Below are 19,740 nucleotides of genomic sequence, written 5' to 3' on the forward strand. Positions count from 1 at the left end.
TGAGGAGTGAGGGGTCCCGGCCCCACACTGGGCTCCCCAGCCCAGGGTTCCAGCATCAAGAAGAGCAGTCCCCACAACATCTGGCTGTGAAAATCCGTGGAGGTTGTGGCTGAGTGAGGCAGAGGGCTGAGGAAGTTGCAGATGTTCCGCTTACACGGCCCACGCTTGGACTTATGTGCTGACAAACTCACTTGCTCTGAGCTCCAGCACTGGGGCAGCTGCTTGAGGGGTGCCAGGGACATATGGAGAGGCACTGAGTTGTCAAGCTTCAGAGCAAAGGCTAGAGGGGTGACTTTCTCATGAACAGAAGTGTTGGCTGTATCCATTGTTCCTTTTTTTTTCATTTAAATAAGTTTATTTATTTAAATTAGTTTCGAGTATACAGTACATTAGTTAGACATCTATAATGTTCATAACACGATCCCCCGCAATTGCTCCCTCCCTCCCCTGGCCCTCCACTTAGCCATCATATTAATGCTAACTACATTCCCTCTTCCATTCTCCCTGTGCCCAACTATCAATTACTAATTTGTACTTCTTTAACCCTTCATCCCATTCTCCCAGCCTCCCAAACCCCCTCCCCACTGTCCAACATCAAATTGTCCACTATATTTGTGAGTCTGTTTTTGATTAGTTTGTTCTTTTTGTTCCTTAGATACCGCATATAAGTGAAATCATATGGTATCTATCATTCTCTGACTTATTTCACTCAGCATAATAATCTCTAGGTCCATCCATGTCATTGCAAATGATAGGATTTCACTTTTTTTTAATGGTTGAGTAATATTCCACTGTATATATGAACCATAATTTCTTTAGCCAATCGTCTGTTGATGGACATTTAGGTTGCTTCCATATTTTGTTCCTTTGTTGAGCCCTCCCTCTTCCCAGCCTGTGGACTCAGGTGCTGCCCTGAGTTGCCTTCAATCTAGATAATATAGGTCACTCCACCCAGAGGATTCTGAGACTCCGCCTCTCCCAACTTACGCATTTGCCCAAGCTGCTTCCAGTGGTTTATTCCATGTAAATAGCCTGTCCTGGCTCTTGTTGCAGACTTTCCTAAAATCTCTCAAAGGATCACAAAACCCAAAGCAGCAGCATCTGGCCTTAGTGTGCCCTGTACCTCTTGCTGAGCAGCCCCAAGCCCCACATTAGTGGCAGTCGGCCTCGGTTTCTGGCTTGGTCATCGAGGCACATATAAGCTCAGTACAGGTGGCAGCCATCTGTGGATTGCTTCGGTGACTCTTGCCAGGTGGCCCTGGAGATGCACAGATGTGGCTGAACTTGGCCTGCAGCTGGACCCCTCCCAGGACAGTGCCACTGGGTCCCACAGCACATCTTCTACATAAAGCCATACTACTGAGACCGGGAGACTTAGGAGCCCTACCTAATACATAGAAACAGACACAGAGAGGCAGCCAAAATGGGGAGACAAAGAAGCATGTCCCACATGAAATAAAGGAACAAAGCTCCAGACACAGAACTAAACAAAATGGAGACAAGCAATCTACCACATGCAGAGTTCAAACACTGGTTATCAGGATGCTCAAGGAATTTAGGGGAAGAGTAGATGAACACAGTAAGAACTTTAACAAGGAGACAGAAAACATAAAAATGGAGTCAGAGAGCATAATAGGGAACCAGTCAGAAATGAAGAATACAATAGCTGAGATGAAGAGTATCTTAGAGAGAATCAACAGAGTGGCTGAAGTGGAGGATCAAATAAGCAACATAGAGGATGGGGTAGCAGAGGATACCCAATCAGAACAACAATAAAAAAAAGAATAAAAAAAATGAAGATAGTTTAAGGAACTTCTGGTACAACATCAAGCGTAACAACATTTGCATCATAGGGGTACCAAAGGAGAAGAGAGAGAGTAAGAAATTGAAAGCCTATTTGAAGAAATGATGGAAAACTTCCCTAACCTGGTGAAGGAAATGGGATGTACAACCCCAGGAAGCTCAGAGAGTCCCAAACAAGATGAACCCAAAGAAGCCCACAAGACACATAATTAAAATGCCAAGGGTTAAATATAGAGAGAATCTTAAAAGCAGCAACAGAAAAGCAATTAGGTACATACAAGGGAGCCCCTATAAGACTGTCAGCGATTTCTCAACAGAAACTTTGCAGGCCAGAAGGGCTTGGAACAAAATATTCTAAGTGATGAAAACCTGAGACCTAACACCAAGATTACTCCGCTCAGCAAAGCTATCATTTAGAATCGAAGGACAGATAAAGAGCTTCTCAGACAAGTAAAAGCTAAAGGAGTTCATTCCCACCAAGCCAGTATTATAAGAAATGTTGGAGGGACTTCTTTAAGAAGAAAAAACTATGTACCAAAAATCTGAATAAAGAATGGCAATAACTACATATCTATCAACAAGTACTTCAAATGAAAAAAGAATTAAATGCTCCAATCAAAAGATAAGGTAGGTGAATGGATAAGAAAACAAGACCCCTACATAGACTGCCTACAAGAGATTCACTTCAGATTAAAAGACACACACAGATGAAAAGTAAGGGGATGGAAAAATGTATTTCATGATGGATCTAGAGCATATTGTGCTGGGTGGAGTCAGTCAGATAGAGGAAGACAAATGTCACATGGTTGCATATACATGTGGAATCAAAAGAACAAAATAAACAAAAACAGAAACAAACTCATAGATACAGAGAACATTCTAAAGGTTTCCAGTTGGGAGGGGCATTGCAGGAGTTAGTGAAAAAGCGGGTAGGGGATTAAGAACTACAAATTGGTAGTTAGAAAATAGTCATGGAATCCTAAAGTATAGCATGAGGAATATAGCCAATAATATTGTAATAACTATGTATGGTGCCAGAAGGGCACTAGATTTATTGAGGTGATCACTTGTAAGTTATATAGCTATCTAATCACTATGTTGTACATCTGCAACTAATATAATATTGTATGATAACTATAACTGCAAAATAAAAAAATATTAAAAAAAGAAAGAAAGAAGTGCAGGAGACACCAGTAGTCTCTGGGAGGGGAACAGCCCAATGCTGAGCACCAAAATCACAAATGGATGACCATGAATGAATGAATAAATGGATGAACCTTCCTAGAGTCCATCATGGGTGCCAGGCATTGTGCTGGGTAATTTATTATCTCGGGAAGTCCTCCTTACAACTCTGTGAGGTAGATATTATCTTAATAGTACATGTAAATAAATTAACGCTCCCAAAGTTGAAAAGGTCAAATTCAAATTCAGATCAATTTTTAAAAAATCCAAATAACAGTATTGTATCCTGACTATTCTTTTGACAAATATTTATTGTGTATCTAATCCGTGGACACCTCCATGATTGTACTTTTCTTCCTGTACAGTAATAACTGTATAGCTTCCCAGTCTGATTGTTACTATTTAAATTCAGGAACCAGGGTTTACTTGCTTTCATATATCCGGTGCCTAACAAAGTACTTGGTACATACCTAAAGATTTAATTATGCAAATTTATTAGCCAAAAAATGACTATAAAACTTAGTAAAACATTTTTGGCTTTTATTTTTCTGCTAGCTGGATAGGCTATCAGATCTCAAGGGAAGACTAATAAAGGGGCATCCCAAAAATATTTTTTGGCATCCCTTTATTTGAAAAGGCTTATTTTAATGCTAAAAAATTTCACTGAAGTAGTTTATATTTCATTAGTCCAAGTAGCTGTAATAAGAAAAAAATATTCATGCTAATGTTGTGATAGATTGATACAAAACAAATAAGGAGAACGTGGGTGGAAGGGAGAAAAGGCATTCTATTATAACAAGAAAAACAAGAAATGAAAGAGGTTTGACAAAAAATCATTAATACACTGTTAACTGAATTCAGGATAATAACTTGATAGAATACATGACTCTTAAAGTAGCATCTACCCAGAGTCTGAATTCAACAGGCTGTAATACATTATTAATTCACAAATTAGTGCAAAGCTGGCTCTGGTTCCTAATACGCTGTCCAGACTCCTTAGACTCCTAAGGCTGTATGGCAGGCTAGAGGCTAAAGCTATTTTTAAAGTCTCCTTTTTTTCCTGAGGAAAAAAAAAATTAGGTCTGCTAGAGTTAGTTGAAGCCAAATTAGTTAAAAGGAAAAAAAAAAGACAAATAAGCTTCTTTCCACTTATTAGCACAGTTGTCATTCTTTTAAAGCCCCAATCTTTGTTTAAAAATGTCCATAAATTCCAAGGACCATAATTCTGAAAGGCATCTGCAGCTATAAGAGGATAAAAATGAAAAGATCTACTTAGATACCTTAGACATCATTTAGATCAACCTTTATTCTAAGTCCGATTTAGAGGCCAAATTTGATCTGCCTAAAGGCATAGTTAGAATTCAGTAATCTGGAGATGTTTCTCTTCTCTTATCCTTCCCCCTGCTTTTCATCTGTTTCTTAATGGTCTCTGCAGTCTCGAACTTGAGGGCACAGTGTCCCTTTACAGACATGATGACACCTAGGCAACACATTAACTTAAACGTGGTTTGGGATTCACTTGATAAGAAAGGTCATTTTCTCTGTCATCCTCTCCTGGCTCCAGTCCCAGTGCTACTCAATGCTCCCTTGCCTCTTCTTATCTATCCTACAACCAGAACAAAGAGTAAATGAAAATTAACTACCTCATTCTTTAGATAGAATGAATATCAAAGTTAGAGCTGACTCAAATATTGCCACCTCTGGGAAAACTTTCCTGAGCAGTCTCTTGCCCTCTGCTTCACAGAATGATTTACATGTCTCCTCTTATACCCTCACTGCATCATATGATATCTCCAGTGATGTACTTATAACACTACAAGAATTTCTGGTTCACTCATCTCACTTTTATAAGCTTCTTAGAAGCAGGGACAGTTTTGTTCATCTTTGGTATCTTTAGTGTTTAGCACAACTCCTGGAAAACTAGTGTAAATTAATAGTTAATAGCATAATCTAGAGGCAGCCTGTCTAAAATCAAAGGTCAGCTCCTCCTTTATTATGTGTGAGACCATGGCAAAGTTACTTAACCTCTTTGTGCCTTAGTTTTCTCATTTGTTAAAAGTGAATAATTATAATACCAACCTCTAGCATTGTGAAGATTAAATGTAATAATGTATATAAAGCACTTGGAATAATGCCTGGCTCATGCGAAACTCTCAAAAAATGTTGGTAAGTATTTTATTATGTCACATGTACTCAAACATTTGTTAAAACACTGGATACTACTAGAGGTCTATACCTACAGACTGCTGTGGCTAGAAGAGTATGTATAAACACTGAACTAGAAAATATGCAATCATTTTCTTTTACTTTTCATTTTACTACATTGCATTCAACTATATTCTGTTAAATATTGTGTTGTATGTCCGACTACAAAAATTATCACTGTATTCTGAATTCTAAATAATTAACCTCTGAACTTTAGATATACTGGTACACAGCTCATTCATAAGTTAAAAAGCACCTGGGTTTTACTAAAGAATAGTTGATAAGACTATTTGAATGATAGGGTGAGGAAAAATTAATATTTGTCTTTTTAAAAATTAGTTTTAGGTATGTAGTACATTGGTTACATTTATATATTTTATGAAATGATCCCGATTACTCTATCGCCCACCTGGGGTCTACACACACCCATTACAATACTATTGACTATATTCCTATGCTGTACTTTACATCTCTGTGATAACTGTTAACTACTAATTTGTACTTCTTTTCTCCCAGCCCCCCCACCAATCCGATCCTCCCTTCTGACAGTCACCAGACTATCTTTTGTATCTGTGAGTCTATTTTCATTTAATTTGTTCCTTTTGTTCTTTAGATTTCACACATAAGTGAAATCATATGGTATTTATCTTTCTGTATTTCACTCAGCATAATAACCTCTAGGTCCATCTACGTCATTGCAAATAGTAGGATTTCATTTTTTTTTTATGGCTGAGCAACATTCCATTGTATATATGAACCATAACTTCTTTATCCAATCATCTATTGATGGGCATTTAGGTTGCTTCCATATCTTGGCTACTGTGAATAGCACCGTCGTGAACAAAGGAGTACATAAGAGCTTTACAAATTAGTGTTTTGATTTTCTTTGAATAAATACCCGGAAGTACAATTGCTAAGTTAAAAGTTAGTTCCATTTTTAATTTTTGGGAGAACCTCTGGACTGTTTTCCACAGTGGCTGTACCAATTTGCAATCCCATTTCTATTTTTAAAATGATTATTTCCCAAAATATCCCTTTATGTCCCAGGCAAAGAAAGATTAATAGGTTGGATGGATCATGTTACTGATCCAATCTGTTAATTTTTATAGGATAAACAAATATCTGGATTTAAGAAATAAATAAAGGGATCAAAAGAAAGAACTAGAAAGAAGCAAGAAATAAAAATATTTTATATGGTGAAAATAACAGATTCCTTTTTTTTCCTTTTTTTTACATTTGGGAAAATAATGCTTGCTATGGCCTTTCCTTGTCAAAGTTTTACAAGGATAAAACAGTTTATGTTGACTAAATACTTTAAGTTTTATGGAAAAAAAATGAACTCATAAAAGAATTTTATTATTGTAACCATATATTAAAGTTATAATTTTTCTATAGTGAGGATTGTTATTTTAAAAGATTTTTTTTAAAAAAAACCCTTAAACATATACATGGATCTTTAAAGTTATAAATACGTGACAGAGATAAGTATTCTTTAATAAACTTTTTAATAATTTTTGGAAAATTCAAGCTGAAAACACCTAAGGATGGAATAAAAAACTATAGATTTATCACTGTCCACATTCTGCTTTGTAGAGGCAAAGGTGGGAGAATAAAACAAAAGGAAATCCTATTGAACATATTTAAATTTCACTTTTAACTTTAATTAAATCAAATGTCAGTCAAATCTCACCTTTGAGTTTAAGTAATAAGAGTCAGTTTCCCAGAAAAAAAACAAAAAACCAAAACTGGCTATTAAAATAAAAATAAATCCATGTTGTCAAGACTGTTCTAGTTCCAGAAAGTGTTTGATTGAAAGTTTTTGTCTTTTGGTCTCCTTTCCCATGATTTTTTGGCCAGGAAAAGAGCTGAGGTTGTTTCTTAATATGGTCCTCTGCATGAGGACAAGATTTAATTCTACTTTAGCACTTTTAAAGAGATGAGTACAAAGATGTCAGCTTAATGATGTAAAAGGAAAGGTGATTCTAGAATTTCCATAGGTACTTCTAATTATGTGGTTATGGTTATAATTTTTTTAAGTTCCTTAATATTAAACTCAAATTAACCCTCTTATTTTTTGCTCTCCTCTTATTGACAGAAGAGAATAATTAGTATAGTTTTTTTATGTCTCCCTTTTACCTTTCTTCCTGACTGAACGAATCTCGTTAATTTTAATATTTTTTCTTAAAGACTGAAAATAAAAGAGTCATTGTTATCTTTCGAACTATGCCTAATTCGCCTAATTGATAGTCATGCCTTTTTAAAGCGTGATAATCTGATTACTTATGTAATAAATATATGAACCCCAAAACTTACTAAAAGACAATACTATAGACTGGAATTCTGTTAGATGATACTATTTCAGTTTCCTTGTTGTATATTCTAGAGTTGACGTCTTCTTTCTTGTATAAATTAGTTTTCGCTTTTCTTTGACATGACATTTTTATGTCATTTTCCTCCTCTCTCCCCAAATTAAAATTAATCATAATCTTTCAAAGAATTTTCTATTACCTTTCATTTTTGACTGACATCTTACTTGTGGTAGTCCTCAAGAAATCAATGAATATGTTAATTGGAATTAGACTTGGCACCTGTCTCCAAGGAACTCGACTCAACAGTTCTTGGTAGCCTCAGATGAAATTTTTAATAACTTCAAAAGGTAGTTTTAAAAACCGATTGTGTATTCTTAAGTCATTCCTTCAAACCTACATTTCTTGAGCTCCCAAATAGAGAAATAAGGGTAGAATAAAACAAATCTGACCAGAATTAAGAGCATTAAAACATTTAAAAAACATATAACAAGCTAATGATTCTTATGAAAAGAAATGACTAATTTAGGTAGCACCTAAAAAACAGTATATTTCTTCTTAATCATAACATTCAACTTGAGGGGCAAAGAAATGAGAAAAAGTTGGTGCTGAAAAAGGTAGTCTACAGATTTTCAAGAAGTTTGGTCTTTTTCTGTTCCTAAAATTCAGAACATTTTGTTTTTCTTTAGAGCTCCAAATAAGTCATACATAGAAACCTCATCTCAGACTAAAAGTAATAACAATCAGATGAAGAATAGAAAATAATACATTCTGAAATACTGAGTTGGAATTCTGGCTCTAGCATTTAAAAGCTCTGTGACTTTTATCTTTCAGTTTCTACATCTGTGACACAGGTATAATATCACTAAAACCAATAAGGTTAGCAAGAATTAAAACAAACAAAAAAAGCATGTAATACACATAAATTGCCTGGCTCATAGCAGGCACTAGATTAATGTTCATGGATTTTTCCCTCTTTCCTGATCCCTCTGAAAATTAAATTTGACAGATAGTGTTTTCTTCACTCTCAAAGCCATGGTGAGAAAAAGACAGAAAACTAAATGGAACAATAAATCTCTTTGATCGGAAATTTTAAGGTAAATAAGAAACAAAACTAGTAAGAGATAGAATAATGGAATTACAAGAACCATATGAAAGTTACTATAAAACATTTCCATTTTCCTCTTGGCTATGATGATGACATTGTTTTTCATACTTAACAAGGGGAGATATTACTCAAACTTTGAAAAGTAAAATTAAAAGTGTTTCGTAAAAACAAAAATTGCTCCATTTTCCAGATGTTTTATTAAAAAATGATTTCAAAATGGAAGGTCTCTCAGTCATTCAACTGCCTACTATATGCCAACTGCCCTACTAAGTGGTAGAAGGTATACAAGAGTATGTAAAAGAATACTTATTAAAGGCACAGTACATGCCAGGTTGTGTTAAGCATATACCACTGTATTAGTGTGCTAGGGCTGCTATAACAAAATACCACCAAATGAGTAACTTAAACAACAGAAATTAATTTTTTCACAGTTCTGGAGACTGGGAGTCCAAGATCAAGGTATAGGTAGAATCGGTTTCCTTCGAGGCATGTCTCCTTGACTTGCAGTTGGCTGCCCTCTTGCTGTCTGCTCATATGGTTGCCCCTCAGTGCATGTGTACTCCTGGTGTCTTTTTGTGTGTCCAAATCTCTCCTTCTTATAAGGATAGCAGTAAGACTGGATTAGCACCCACCCTAAAGGCCTCATTTTAACTTAACCACCTCTTTAAAGGCCCTATCACCAAGTACAGTTACATTCTGAGGTACTGGGGATTAGAGCTTCAACCTAAGAATTCTGGAGGAACACAATTCAGCCCATAAGAAACAACATCTCACTTAAACATCGCCCTGTTTTACAAATGAGAAGCTAGGCTCTGGGAGAATAAATTAAATGCTACACAGCCAGTAAGTGGTAGAAACAAAATTTTAACCAAGGTTTTATTATGAAACACCAAAGCATATGCTCTTTCTGCTATTTATACCTTCTCAAAGAATTACAAATCTAGGTGGGAAGACACCATACTGATTCATAAAGCTTTAAAAATGAGTGTTATTGATAAGGAGTCACTTATTCACTGGACTTATACTATTATATGGAAAAGAATGAAATTGGATTAATAAACATTTATAGAATATTTATTCCATGTTAGGCTGTGTTCTTTCACAAAAGAGTCTGTTGGTCTCCTTACATGAGGAACTGCTGACTAGCAAACAGAATAGTCTTGGTATCTCTTGGCCCAAAGCCTACAGATGATCCTAAGTCAAAGTCAAATTCAAGAGGACTTTCTACAATATGTAGCTTAGATACAACTGTATATTAGATCTCCTTTCTTCTGCATTTGGGTATAAGCTATGTATAGGTACACATGTATAAAATCCCTAATTTGCTTTATAATATTCTACCTCATTGGCAATTTACTGTTAGTGGGCTTTCAGCTTGATAGCATCTCAGGATGAAAGACAAAAGTCCCATGCTCTCTCTCTTTAGACTCCCACTTGTGTGTCCAGAAATGGGTGTTAAGGCTAGATTGTGGACCTGGAACCTGCTCCATGCTCTGGATGATCCTGTATTGTTGTTTAAAGTTTGTTAAAAGTACCATTCTAGCTTGTGCTTTATTCTCTAACTATATCTTATGGATCTATACTCTGTGTTATATCGTAATTATATAATTAATAGTTAAATAATTTACATTCCCAGGTTATGTTATAACATTTCCAAAGAAGACCACTCCAGGTATGCATACTAGGGGCCAAGGCATATTTCCAGAACTCAATACATACCAACTCTTACACAAAAATTGTCAGACTCCTGAAAGCAGGAAATAAAACTCTTATGTGAAAGATGCCCTCCCTCTATCAGCAGGAAAGAAACAGAAGCAATTGTGGAAAAGTAACTAAAATAAATGGGAAGACTAAAAGAAGATACAGATTTCTCTTGAATTTCATTCCCCTTCTCTGGTGATAAGTATGCAAACTTCACAAAGGTAAGTTGCCCCTCTTTGTTCAACCCAGTATATAAACACTTATGCCTAGCCATTTCTTTGAGTTTTCCATTTTCCTATGGGAGCTCTCATGTACGTGTAAAAATCTGTATTTTATATATATCTCATTATTTTATATATGTATATCGTATATTATAGGGGCTACAAGAGCCTCCTCAAGGAGGCTGAACTGTAGAGATCCACTGCTTTGCTTTTTTTTGAGGTAAATTCTTTGACCATCAGTTATACCATTTCCAAAAACAAGTATGAAAGCACATTTCGAAGTCTGATCTGATTTTTAGTATTATTTGTACTTTTGCTTCTCTTATAGAGCAAGGATAATTTTTTTTTTTAAATTATAGTTGACACATGACAGTGTTCTTATTAATATTGGGAATTCAGTTGTGATTTTTCAAACTGTCTCAATTGAGTTAAGTGGGATCTCCCCTCATCTCCACCACCTGGTGCCTTCTATGCAATATACATAAAAACTGGGGATACATGCTCAGGTTGAGAACTGCTCTGACTCCTGCATTTCTTTTTCCTCAGACTGAGTATCCCAAGACAACTAAGATTTTCAGTTTAAACATTTTCGCTTTCAGGCCCAGAACTACCTTACACCAAGACATTTTCATAGAACATGTTATTTCCTACCTGCTGTCAGACTGTAGATCACTGATAAGGTTTCAAAGCAATCAGTTCTCACAGTTGGAGGCAGACTGAAAGAAGGCCTATAATGCATGCCTTCCCAATACAGTGGCTCTGTGTGCATATGTGATGGACAGTGTCCTGATCTTCTGAAATTCAAAGAACTTCTACCTACCTCTAGCTTCAGAACATCGTGCTGAAGTTTACGCTGAAATTCGAGGAAGTTTTTGATCGTCAGCTTCCCCTTGAGATCAGCTCCAAAAAAGTAGGTTGTGAGGGCTGAACACAAGCCAGACTTGAGAGTGTTACCGGTAGTAGGACGATCTCTGTGACGCATACCCATACTGGTTTGGGAGCGAATGATGCTCTGAACCTAACAGAGAAGCAAACCCCCACCCAGAAAAACATTACAAAGTGGAAAAAGAGAGAAAAATAAGAATAATTGACTACTGACTATTTATTTTTTGCCTACACTATACTACAATTCTTTCTTTTAATGCTGACAATAATCCTAGGAGGTTAAGTCCTATGATTATCCTCATTTTACAGATAAAGAACTTGATGCATGTAGAGTTAAATACCTTGCTCAAGGTCAAACAGCTAGCTAGTAGCAGAACCAGGATTCTAATAAAAATGCCTGATACCTTTAAAATTGGGACACTCTTAAAAATATTTTCTTCAGAAAAGAATATGCATTTGTTTAGAGGCTCAATACCTCTCTCACAAAACTAAAATAATCATCAGCCTCACAGCAATACCTTCCATATCTCGGGAGATTGAAAAATTTCACACGTCACTACTGACTCTCCGATTGTGACAAGGGGTAGCACAGATATACGTAAATACTTAACATCTAAGAGAGAGAACTTATTTATTAGAATGATACATGAAATACAAAGTAGGTATGAAATAATTCTCAAAGAAAACATAGGGAATGAGTTTAATTTTTGAGAAGTTTTAAATGAGATTTCTGAGAAAGGATAACTTTTGGGACTAGCAATTGTGGTCTAAATATATAGAGAACTTTTTGAGGTAAGTCTCTAATTGCTATAATTTTTTTTCACTAGTTATTGCGGTCTTTTTCACCTCTTTACAAGCTAAAAAAAACCCAAAAGAAACCACCCCTATACAAAAAAAAAACAAAATAAAACAACCCTCCAGCTATTCTCAATAATTAAAATTGGGATATGTAAGGATAAATAATAAAACTACTTTATATAAGTAAACAATACAAAAATATAGCCCTGTGGGTGATGTTTAAATTGCCAAATTAGAAAAGTATAACACTTAGAAACTTAACATTTTTTAACAACAAATTTACCATGGTTAAATGTCTTTTATTTATCTATTATCTATAACCATTAAAAAGATTTATTTAAGACAATTTAAAAGTCTCTGGCTCTATAAAGGGTGGAATAATATAATGGAAAGAAACGAGACAGGGAGTCAGGAGACATGGAGTTTGATTCTGCTGCTATGCAGTGAAAGCAGAATTTATGCAAGTCATTGAACCTCCTTAAGCCTTACTTTTCTCACTGGAAAAGTTCACAGAGTACATTATTTCTAAGTCTCCTCATAACTCTAGGTTAATACCATAAATGTTTTTGATTATGATTTTTTTCTGGGTTCATGTTTTATTGTGTAAATAAGATTGGTTGACATTTGTTTTTCAGGCACATGGAGACTTGAAAGACAGGTATACAATTAATTTTAAAATTATTTAAGTTGAAGTTTTTTAGACTTTAAGTTGAAATACAGGCTAATTATAAAAATGCTTCTTCTATTTGAAGGCAATACACAATTCATTTTATCTAAGTGTGAGAACTGAAGAACTTTCCAATAGCAGTGAACCAGTATTTAGCCTGGATGTCAGGACCTGCCATGATTTAAATTTTGCCTGTGGCTATAAAGATTACAGCTTATATCCTTCCTATTGTAAAAACTGTATATGTTTGCTTCAAAAGTTTATTGCTGAGTGTGTGTGTGTAAGTGATTGGGGAAAAAAGTGTTTTTAGAGAAAATTAACTAATGCTATAGCATTTTCATTAATTATTAATAACAGAAGAGTCCAAATATTGTCACACTTATGTGTTAACTATTGCTAGCTTTAAGTGTTCTTTCATTAAAAACTTTTTTAAAAAGTATATCTCACTAGATTTTGGGAGGGGGGAGAGAGACTGTTCTCTTAGAATTTGTCAGTTGGGATATATTTTCTTAAAATATTTATATTTAGACAGCTCGTTAAGGGTATCACATGAGAATCAAAATATATCAATTCAACTAGTCATGTAAATGCTTACTACATGCTACATGTTGTGGACAGAATCATGAGAAATATAAAACATGATTTCTGGAATAAAATCTCATTCCTTTTCTTCTGTTTCACATTGATAGCTATTACTTTTCATACTTTTACATTAAAAAAATTTCTCTCATGGCTTGGGTGAATGTAGCCCTAACAGTTAGTATCTTTTGCTAGGTTAGTGCTGTTTTATGATTCACTATGAAATGGTTTTAAAAAAAAGTCTATGTGATAGAAAGAGAAAACTCATTTTACAGTTGATAAATGCTTTTTAGTAATTTGTGCTTATGCATGATCAAACTAATTTTGGAAAAAGATGAATGAAAGAGTAGTATTAACTATTAGTTTGCTCATGCAACATTAACTTTGAAGATACATGATGATGAAATGTGAGATGTCCTCATACTGGTTGTTTTAACTTTTTTATAAGCTTGACAGATACCTGTTTACCTGAGAAATCAGAGCAAAGTCTGACTGTTTGAAAGTCTAGTATACTTATAACTTAATAAATTATTGTATTTCCCAAGAAAGTAAAATGTATAAAGATGAAGTAGAGAAACTTCTGAGAGCCGTTCACTCATGAGCTGCCTTATAATTACTTTTTGATTTTCTTCTAAAGAGTTTTTACATCAAACTTCCCTATTATCAATATTATAAGTTATAAGTTATATCAGGTTAACAAGGCCAGTTATCAAAGGATCACATCAGACAAAATTAGCATTGCCTTCTATGACAAGTGAATAGAATGGTGATGTGACCGCCCCAAGTCATTCAGCATGCCAGCAACAATGCCAAAAATCAGACCCATGTGCCCTAAATTCAAATCTAGAGTTTAGTGTCTATAACAAGAGTAAGGAAGTCATGGCAATTTTGCTCCCGAGGGGTATCCTAAGTAATTTCTGAGGCTATTTCAAAACCGCATTTTTTCTTTTTATATTTTTATCCCTTCTTTCTCCCTCTCTCCCACTTTTATCTCTCTCCTTCCTGCTTTGCAGGCCTCTCTTAATATTTAATACTAAACAGTCCTTAATCCGCTTTTAGTAATGGCTAAGTAGCTCCTTTCAGGCCCATCCTCCCTGAGATGACAACACATTATAGACAAAAATACCAAACAACTAAACTGAAGGCACTAGAGCATGATTATGGGTGGATATTGGAGAGATGTTGAGACAGAGAAGAAGGAAATAGCATTGGGTGAGTTTCCCACTTTACAAAGCTTTCGGTCTGAAGGTAGTCCCCAGTTTGCATCAGAAGGATTGGTGCCTTCAGTTTTTCTGGCTTGAAAAAACAAAGGACAGAATTTGGGGCAACCACAACTGTTGGAAAGTGAGGGGGAAATCCTGGAAAGGAGAAATCCAAAGAGGGAAACCTTAAATTCTGTATATAAGCTCCAGGCAAATTCAGTTGAGCTAATAGCCTACTAAAACAAAACAAAACAAAACATTAATGCTCTTTAGAGGAACATAATCAAATCTAGAGTCTATGACATGTCATTTATAATACCAGATTACAATCCAAAATTACTTGACACATGAAGAAATGGGAAAATTTGGCTCATTCTCAAGAGAAAAGGCAATCGATGGAGATCAATCGCTATATGACCCAGATGGTGGAAATTAGCAGACAAAGATTTTAAAGCAGCTATCATAACAGTACTTAAGTAAATAAAATATGCTTATAATAAGGAAAAGATAGGACATTTCAGAGGAGTAATAAAACTACATCAAAAATGAAAAGTTCTAGAACTGAAAAATGTAACATCTGAAATAAAAATTTATTGGCTTAACAGCAGAGATGCTATGACTGAAGAAAGAGTCAGTGAAAATGAAGATAAATCAATACAAATCATACAGTCTGGAAGTAGAGAGAAAAGATTGAAAAAATAATAAACAAAGCTTCATAGATTTGTGAGGCAGTGGTCTAACATTTGTGTTTCTGGAGTCCCAAAAAGAGAAGTGAGAGAGAATGGGGCCAAAGGAGGGGAAAAAAAAGATTAAAGAAATAAAGACCGGAAACATATCAAATTTGATAAAAACCACAAATTCATAGATACAAATAGCTCACCAAAAACCAAGAAGGATAAATACAAAGAAAATCACACTGAGACATATCAAAATCAAATTTCTAGAAATCAAAGATAAAGAGGAAATTTGGAAAGCAGAGGGAGAAAAACAATATATTACACAGAGGGGAAACAATGATTCAAATAACCAGTGACTGTTCATCAGAAGGAATCAGAAGGAGTGAAACAATAACTGAGAATTTTACACCTAGATCTAGAACTCTATATCTAGAATTTCTTTCTAAAAATAATGATGACATAAATTAATTCATCATCAACAGATGTACACGCACCACAAGAAATGCTAAAGAAAGTTTTCCAACTGATGGAAATGATACCGATGGAAACGAGGATTTTCAGGAAGGAATGAAAGGCTTCAGAAATTGTAAATATGTGAGTAAATATAACAGACTATTTTTTCTCTTATTTTCTTTAAAAAATGCTATTAAAGCAAAAATTATAATGTATTATGGGGTTTATAATCTACAGCAGTCCCCCCTTATCTGCGGTTTCGCTTTCTGCGGTTTCAGTTACCCGTGGTCAATCATGGGCTGAAAATACTAAATGAAAAATTCCAGAAATAAACAATTCATAAGTTTTAAATTGCATGCTGTTCTGGGTAGTGTGATGAAATCTCTTGCCAGCCTGCTCCATCCTGCTTGGGATGTGAATCATCCCTTTGTCCAGCATATCCACATTATATATGCTATTTGCTTATTAGTCATTTAGTAGCCATCTTGGTTACTAGATGGCCTGTCATGGTATTGAAATGCTTATGTTCAAGTAACCCTTAGTTTACTTAATTATGGCCCCAAAGCACAAGAGTAGTGATGCTGACAATGTGGATAAGCCAAAGAGAAACATGGTATATACAGAATTCGGTACTATCCAAGGTATCAGGCATTCACTAAGGGTCCTGTAACATTTTCCCCACAGATAAAGGAGGATTACTGGATGCGATGTATCACACAGGACAACTATAGCAGAAAGAATGGAGAAGGGGTAAATGGAACTATATGGTTGCAAAGTTTCTACATTTTATGTGAAGCAATGTAATACTAATTGTAAGTAGATTGTGTATACTTATGATGTATGATAGACATAGGGTACAAATTTGAATAAATGTCTCCAAGTATTTTGAAATATTTGTCTCTGTGCATTTTTTATTTTAAAGAAATAGTATACATGATACTCTCTCCCCACCCCTTCCTTTTAACTCCTCATTTTGAGTACAAAAATGTTGTCTTCTACATAGGTATTTTTTGTTTTGAAACTACTTTTGAAAAAATCATAATAATTGTATCTGGGGAGGTACCATATCCCTCCAATGACAGTTTTATTTTGGAAATTCAGAAGAAACTACACATCTTTGGCTGGAATCTGCTGCAGTCAAAGGCATGGTACCATTTTTCCTTCTCTTATGGAAATAATTTCAGAACATATGTTATTCATCCTTGTATTCTGGAACTGCCTGACACAAAGGAGCTGTTTGAAAAATGTTGACAGAACATATGATTGAATATCCATAACTTAGCTTCTCAGCATTATAGTCTAATTAATTTTGAGAAATCAGAGCAAGCTTGATCTTAATCATATGTTCAAATAATTCCTTATGTTTAGAGTAAAAATCAATAACAACCAAAAAACCCTACTTGTTAGAAGTAAAATAATTTTGAAAAATGACACATTAGGTACTTCAAAAATTGGATAGCATCTGAGTATACTGACTAAGGCCGAATTAACTCCAAGGCACATGAAAATGGTTTAAATATTAATGTATTTAAAGAAACTCTTCAGAACAACTTGCCTGTTCAAACTCCTCCATGTCTACCTCTCCATCTCCATTCAAGTCAAACATCTTGAAGGCAATTTCAAAATTTCTTTGAGGAGCTGCAAGTAGAAAGGAAGGAAGGAGAAAGGGAGAGAGCAAGGAAAAAGAAAAACATTTAGATAGTATTGACCAAAAATAAAAAAATCAGTCCTTTAAGAAAAACAGTTAAACACTAAAATATAATATCAAGTCACAGAATACCACCATATTTATCTACATCAACCTTTTAGCAATACTCTTTAAAACCAAAAGAATTTTACCAAGGCCAGTAAAGATAGCACCTGTCTATCTTTGCATTTCGGCACTCTCTTAAATACTTCAGCTTTGCTTTCTTAGATGCCCTCCTCTTAGCCGTATAATACCAATGTTGCCCTATTACTTAAATATAGTATTATTTACCTGGGCATGAAAGTCTGTCTGGGGTGAGACATACTACTGCAAAGAACTTGAAACTCTGTCTTTGTCTTGCTTTTTAAAAACAAGCTAGCTTTCTACTTTGTTCTTCCTAGTCTCTCCATTTTAAGTACGATCAGGAGTTGAGTGGATGTCATTTTGCCAACAGGTTATTATCTGTACTAGTTTACTCATTATCAATATAGCTCTGTAGTAAGGCAGAAAAGTATACTGTTAGCTACTCAACCCCCTATTTCAATCATGTCAGCTGGGTATACAAATTACTAAGTATACGTAAATGTTAAAATTAAGCTGAAGTTTAAAAAACAAAATGATTGGCTAGATGGAGAGCCAGAGGAGAGAAAGAGCAATTAGGGGGAATATTTTATAAACTATAAAAATGTCTAACCAATGTACTGTATCCTTAAAACTAATAAAATTTTTTTAAAAAATGAAAAATGCAAAGTCTGAGAAGACGGTATATTTTCTTTCCCTTAAGTGAATGATAAAAGTTCTTTAAGACTTCCTTATTGTTACTAGATCAATTAAAACATAATTAATATAGTTATACAATAGAATAAAATATAAATGTAACAGCTCTCCTTCTTTACCATGCTAAATGTTCTGGTAAAGAAAACTAAGTAGTTTACTTCCTTCCTTTGGTGCTTCAAATTTATATAGCTGTAGAGAATAAACTGAAATAAAATATCCTAATACTATTGAATTGAATTTTCAGCTAATGTAGCTTTTGCTTAAAAAGTTTAAAGATTATATATAGACAAAAAAAGTAAAAAAGGGCTTAGTTCATTATGCATAGTTGTAGGAAGTCTATATTCTCATTTTGCTCGTGAATCTGTCAACAGCAAGATGACCTTCTAGGCTTAAATTACACTTTCAGCTGGCTAGCCAGCTAGGTTGGTAAGCCCCTGGTTTTTCGTTGCATGGGTAAATTATGTGTCTCTTTCCAGTTGCCTGCCTCACTTGACAATGGCCTCCAACAGATTTGCTCTTCTTTAGGCCACAAGTACAATTGCTGAGATGAATACAAGTGTGGGAATTATATTTTTGTATATTTATTGCCACCTCTTAAATTTTTCCTACCTGGCTGGATGCTATCTTTAACTGAAGAGTTACTGTGTGCCAAGCACTGAGCTGGATAATTTAAAGATGTTGATTATCTGATGTATTCTCAATCCTGAATGTTTTTATTTCTCTATTTTTTTAAACAGAGGAGAAAACTGGAGCTCAAAGCCATTAAGTGACTAGCTCAAAATCACACATCTAATATGTGACAGAACTAGTAAGTGAACTCACATCAATGCTGACTCCAAAGCCCCATAAACTTTTCATTATGCTCCATGGCCTCCTATGTGAAGACAGCAGTACTTACAATAATAAACACATACTCTTTACTCTGATATGTCTGACCTAGAAACAAAACAACAAAACATGACTCACTGGTTATACCAGTCTCTGCAACAGCTGAGAATTCCAAGTTGTTTATCTCATACCGGATGTCAAATTGCATATGCCGTGCTCAGTGGTTTAGGCTTGGCTGCACTAACAGGAGACCCATAGGCAACACTAGATTGCCATATACGTCTGTCAAATGTTTTTTAAAAATTCTGAATATAAATTTCTTTAGAAAGGACTGCACTCTCTATTCTCCTCTACTGTCTCACACTTGGCCCACTTCACTCGTATACATTATTTGCTTAATCCTTGTAGATACTCGAAATTGTAACAACTACAAATAATAGGAAGCCACTGAAAGCTTTAAGTAGAGTAGCACAATCAAATAGGCATTTATAAAGGACTTTTCTGGCTACAGTGTCAAGGGTGAGTTAGAAAACCAGTTTCAGAGAAGATCTCCAAAGCTCTTATAAATGTTAAGAATATGAACTGATGTGATGGCAGTGTGTAATTGAGAGGAGGAAACAAGTCTGAAATAACTTAAGGAGGCAGAAATTACACAATTTGA

The 19,740-nt window shown here is 34.9% G+C and overlaps 1 protein-coding gene across 6 annotated transcripts in view; it reads right to left on the bottom strand.

The window, feature by feature from the left end:
- The window catches only part of MICU1 (mitochondrial calcium uptake 1), a 177,588-nt gene that overhangs the window by 55,414 nt on the left and 102,434 nt on the right, over positions 1 to 19,740 (bottom strand). For all 6 annotated transcript variants that reach the window (XM_039872078.1, XM_039872081.1, XM_039872082.1 and 3 more), the window contains 2 exons: positions 17,343 to 17,425; positions 11,347 to 11,544 (listed from right to left, as the gene is read on the bottom strand). In XM_039872078.1, the coding sequence (XP_039728012.1) occupies positions 11,347 to 11,544; positions 17,343 to 17,425 (281 nt within the window). The remainder of the gene's footprint in view (positions 1 to 11,346; positions 11,545 to 17,342; positions 17,426 to 19,740) is intronic.

Source organism: Pteropus medius, unplaced genomic scaffold, assembly GCF_902729225.1.
Source record: "Pteropus medius unplaced genomic scaffold, Ma_sr-lr_union100, whole genome shotgun sequence".
NCBI lineage: Eukaryota > Metazoa > Chordata > Mammalia > Chiroptera > Pteropodidae > Pteropus > Pteropus medius.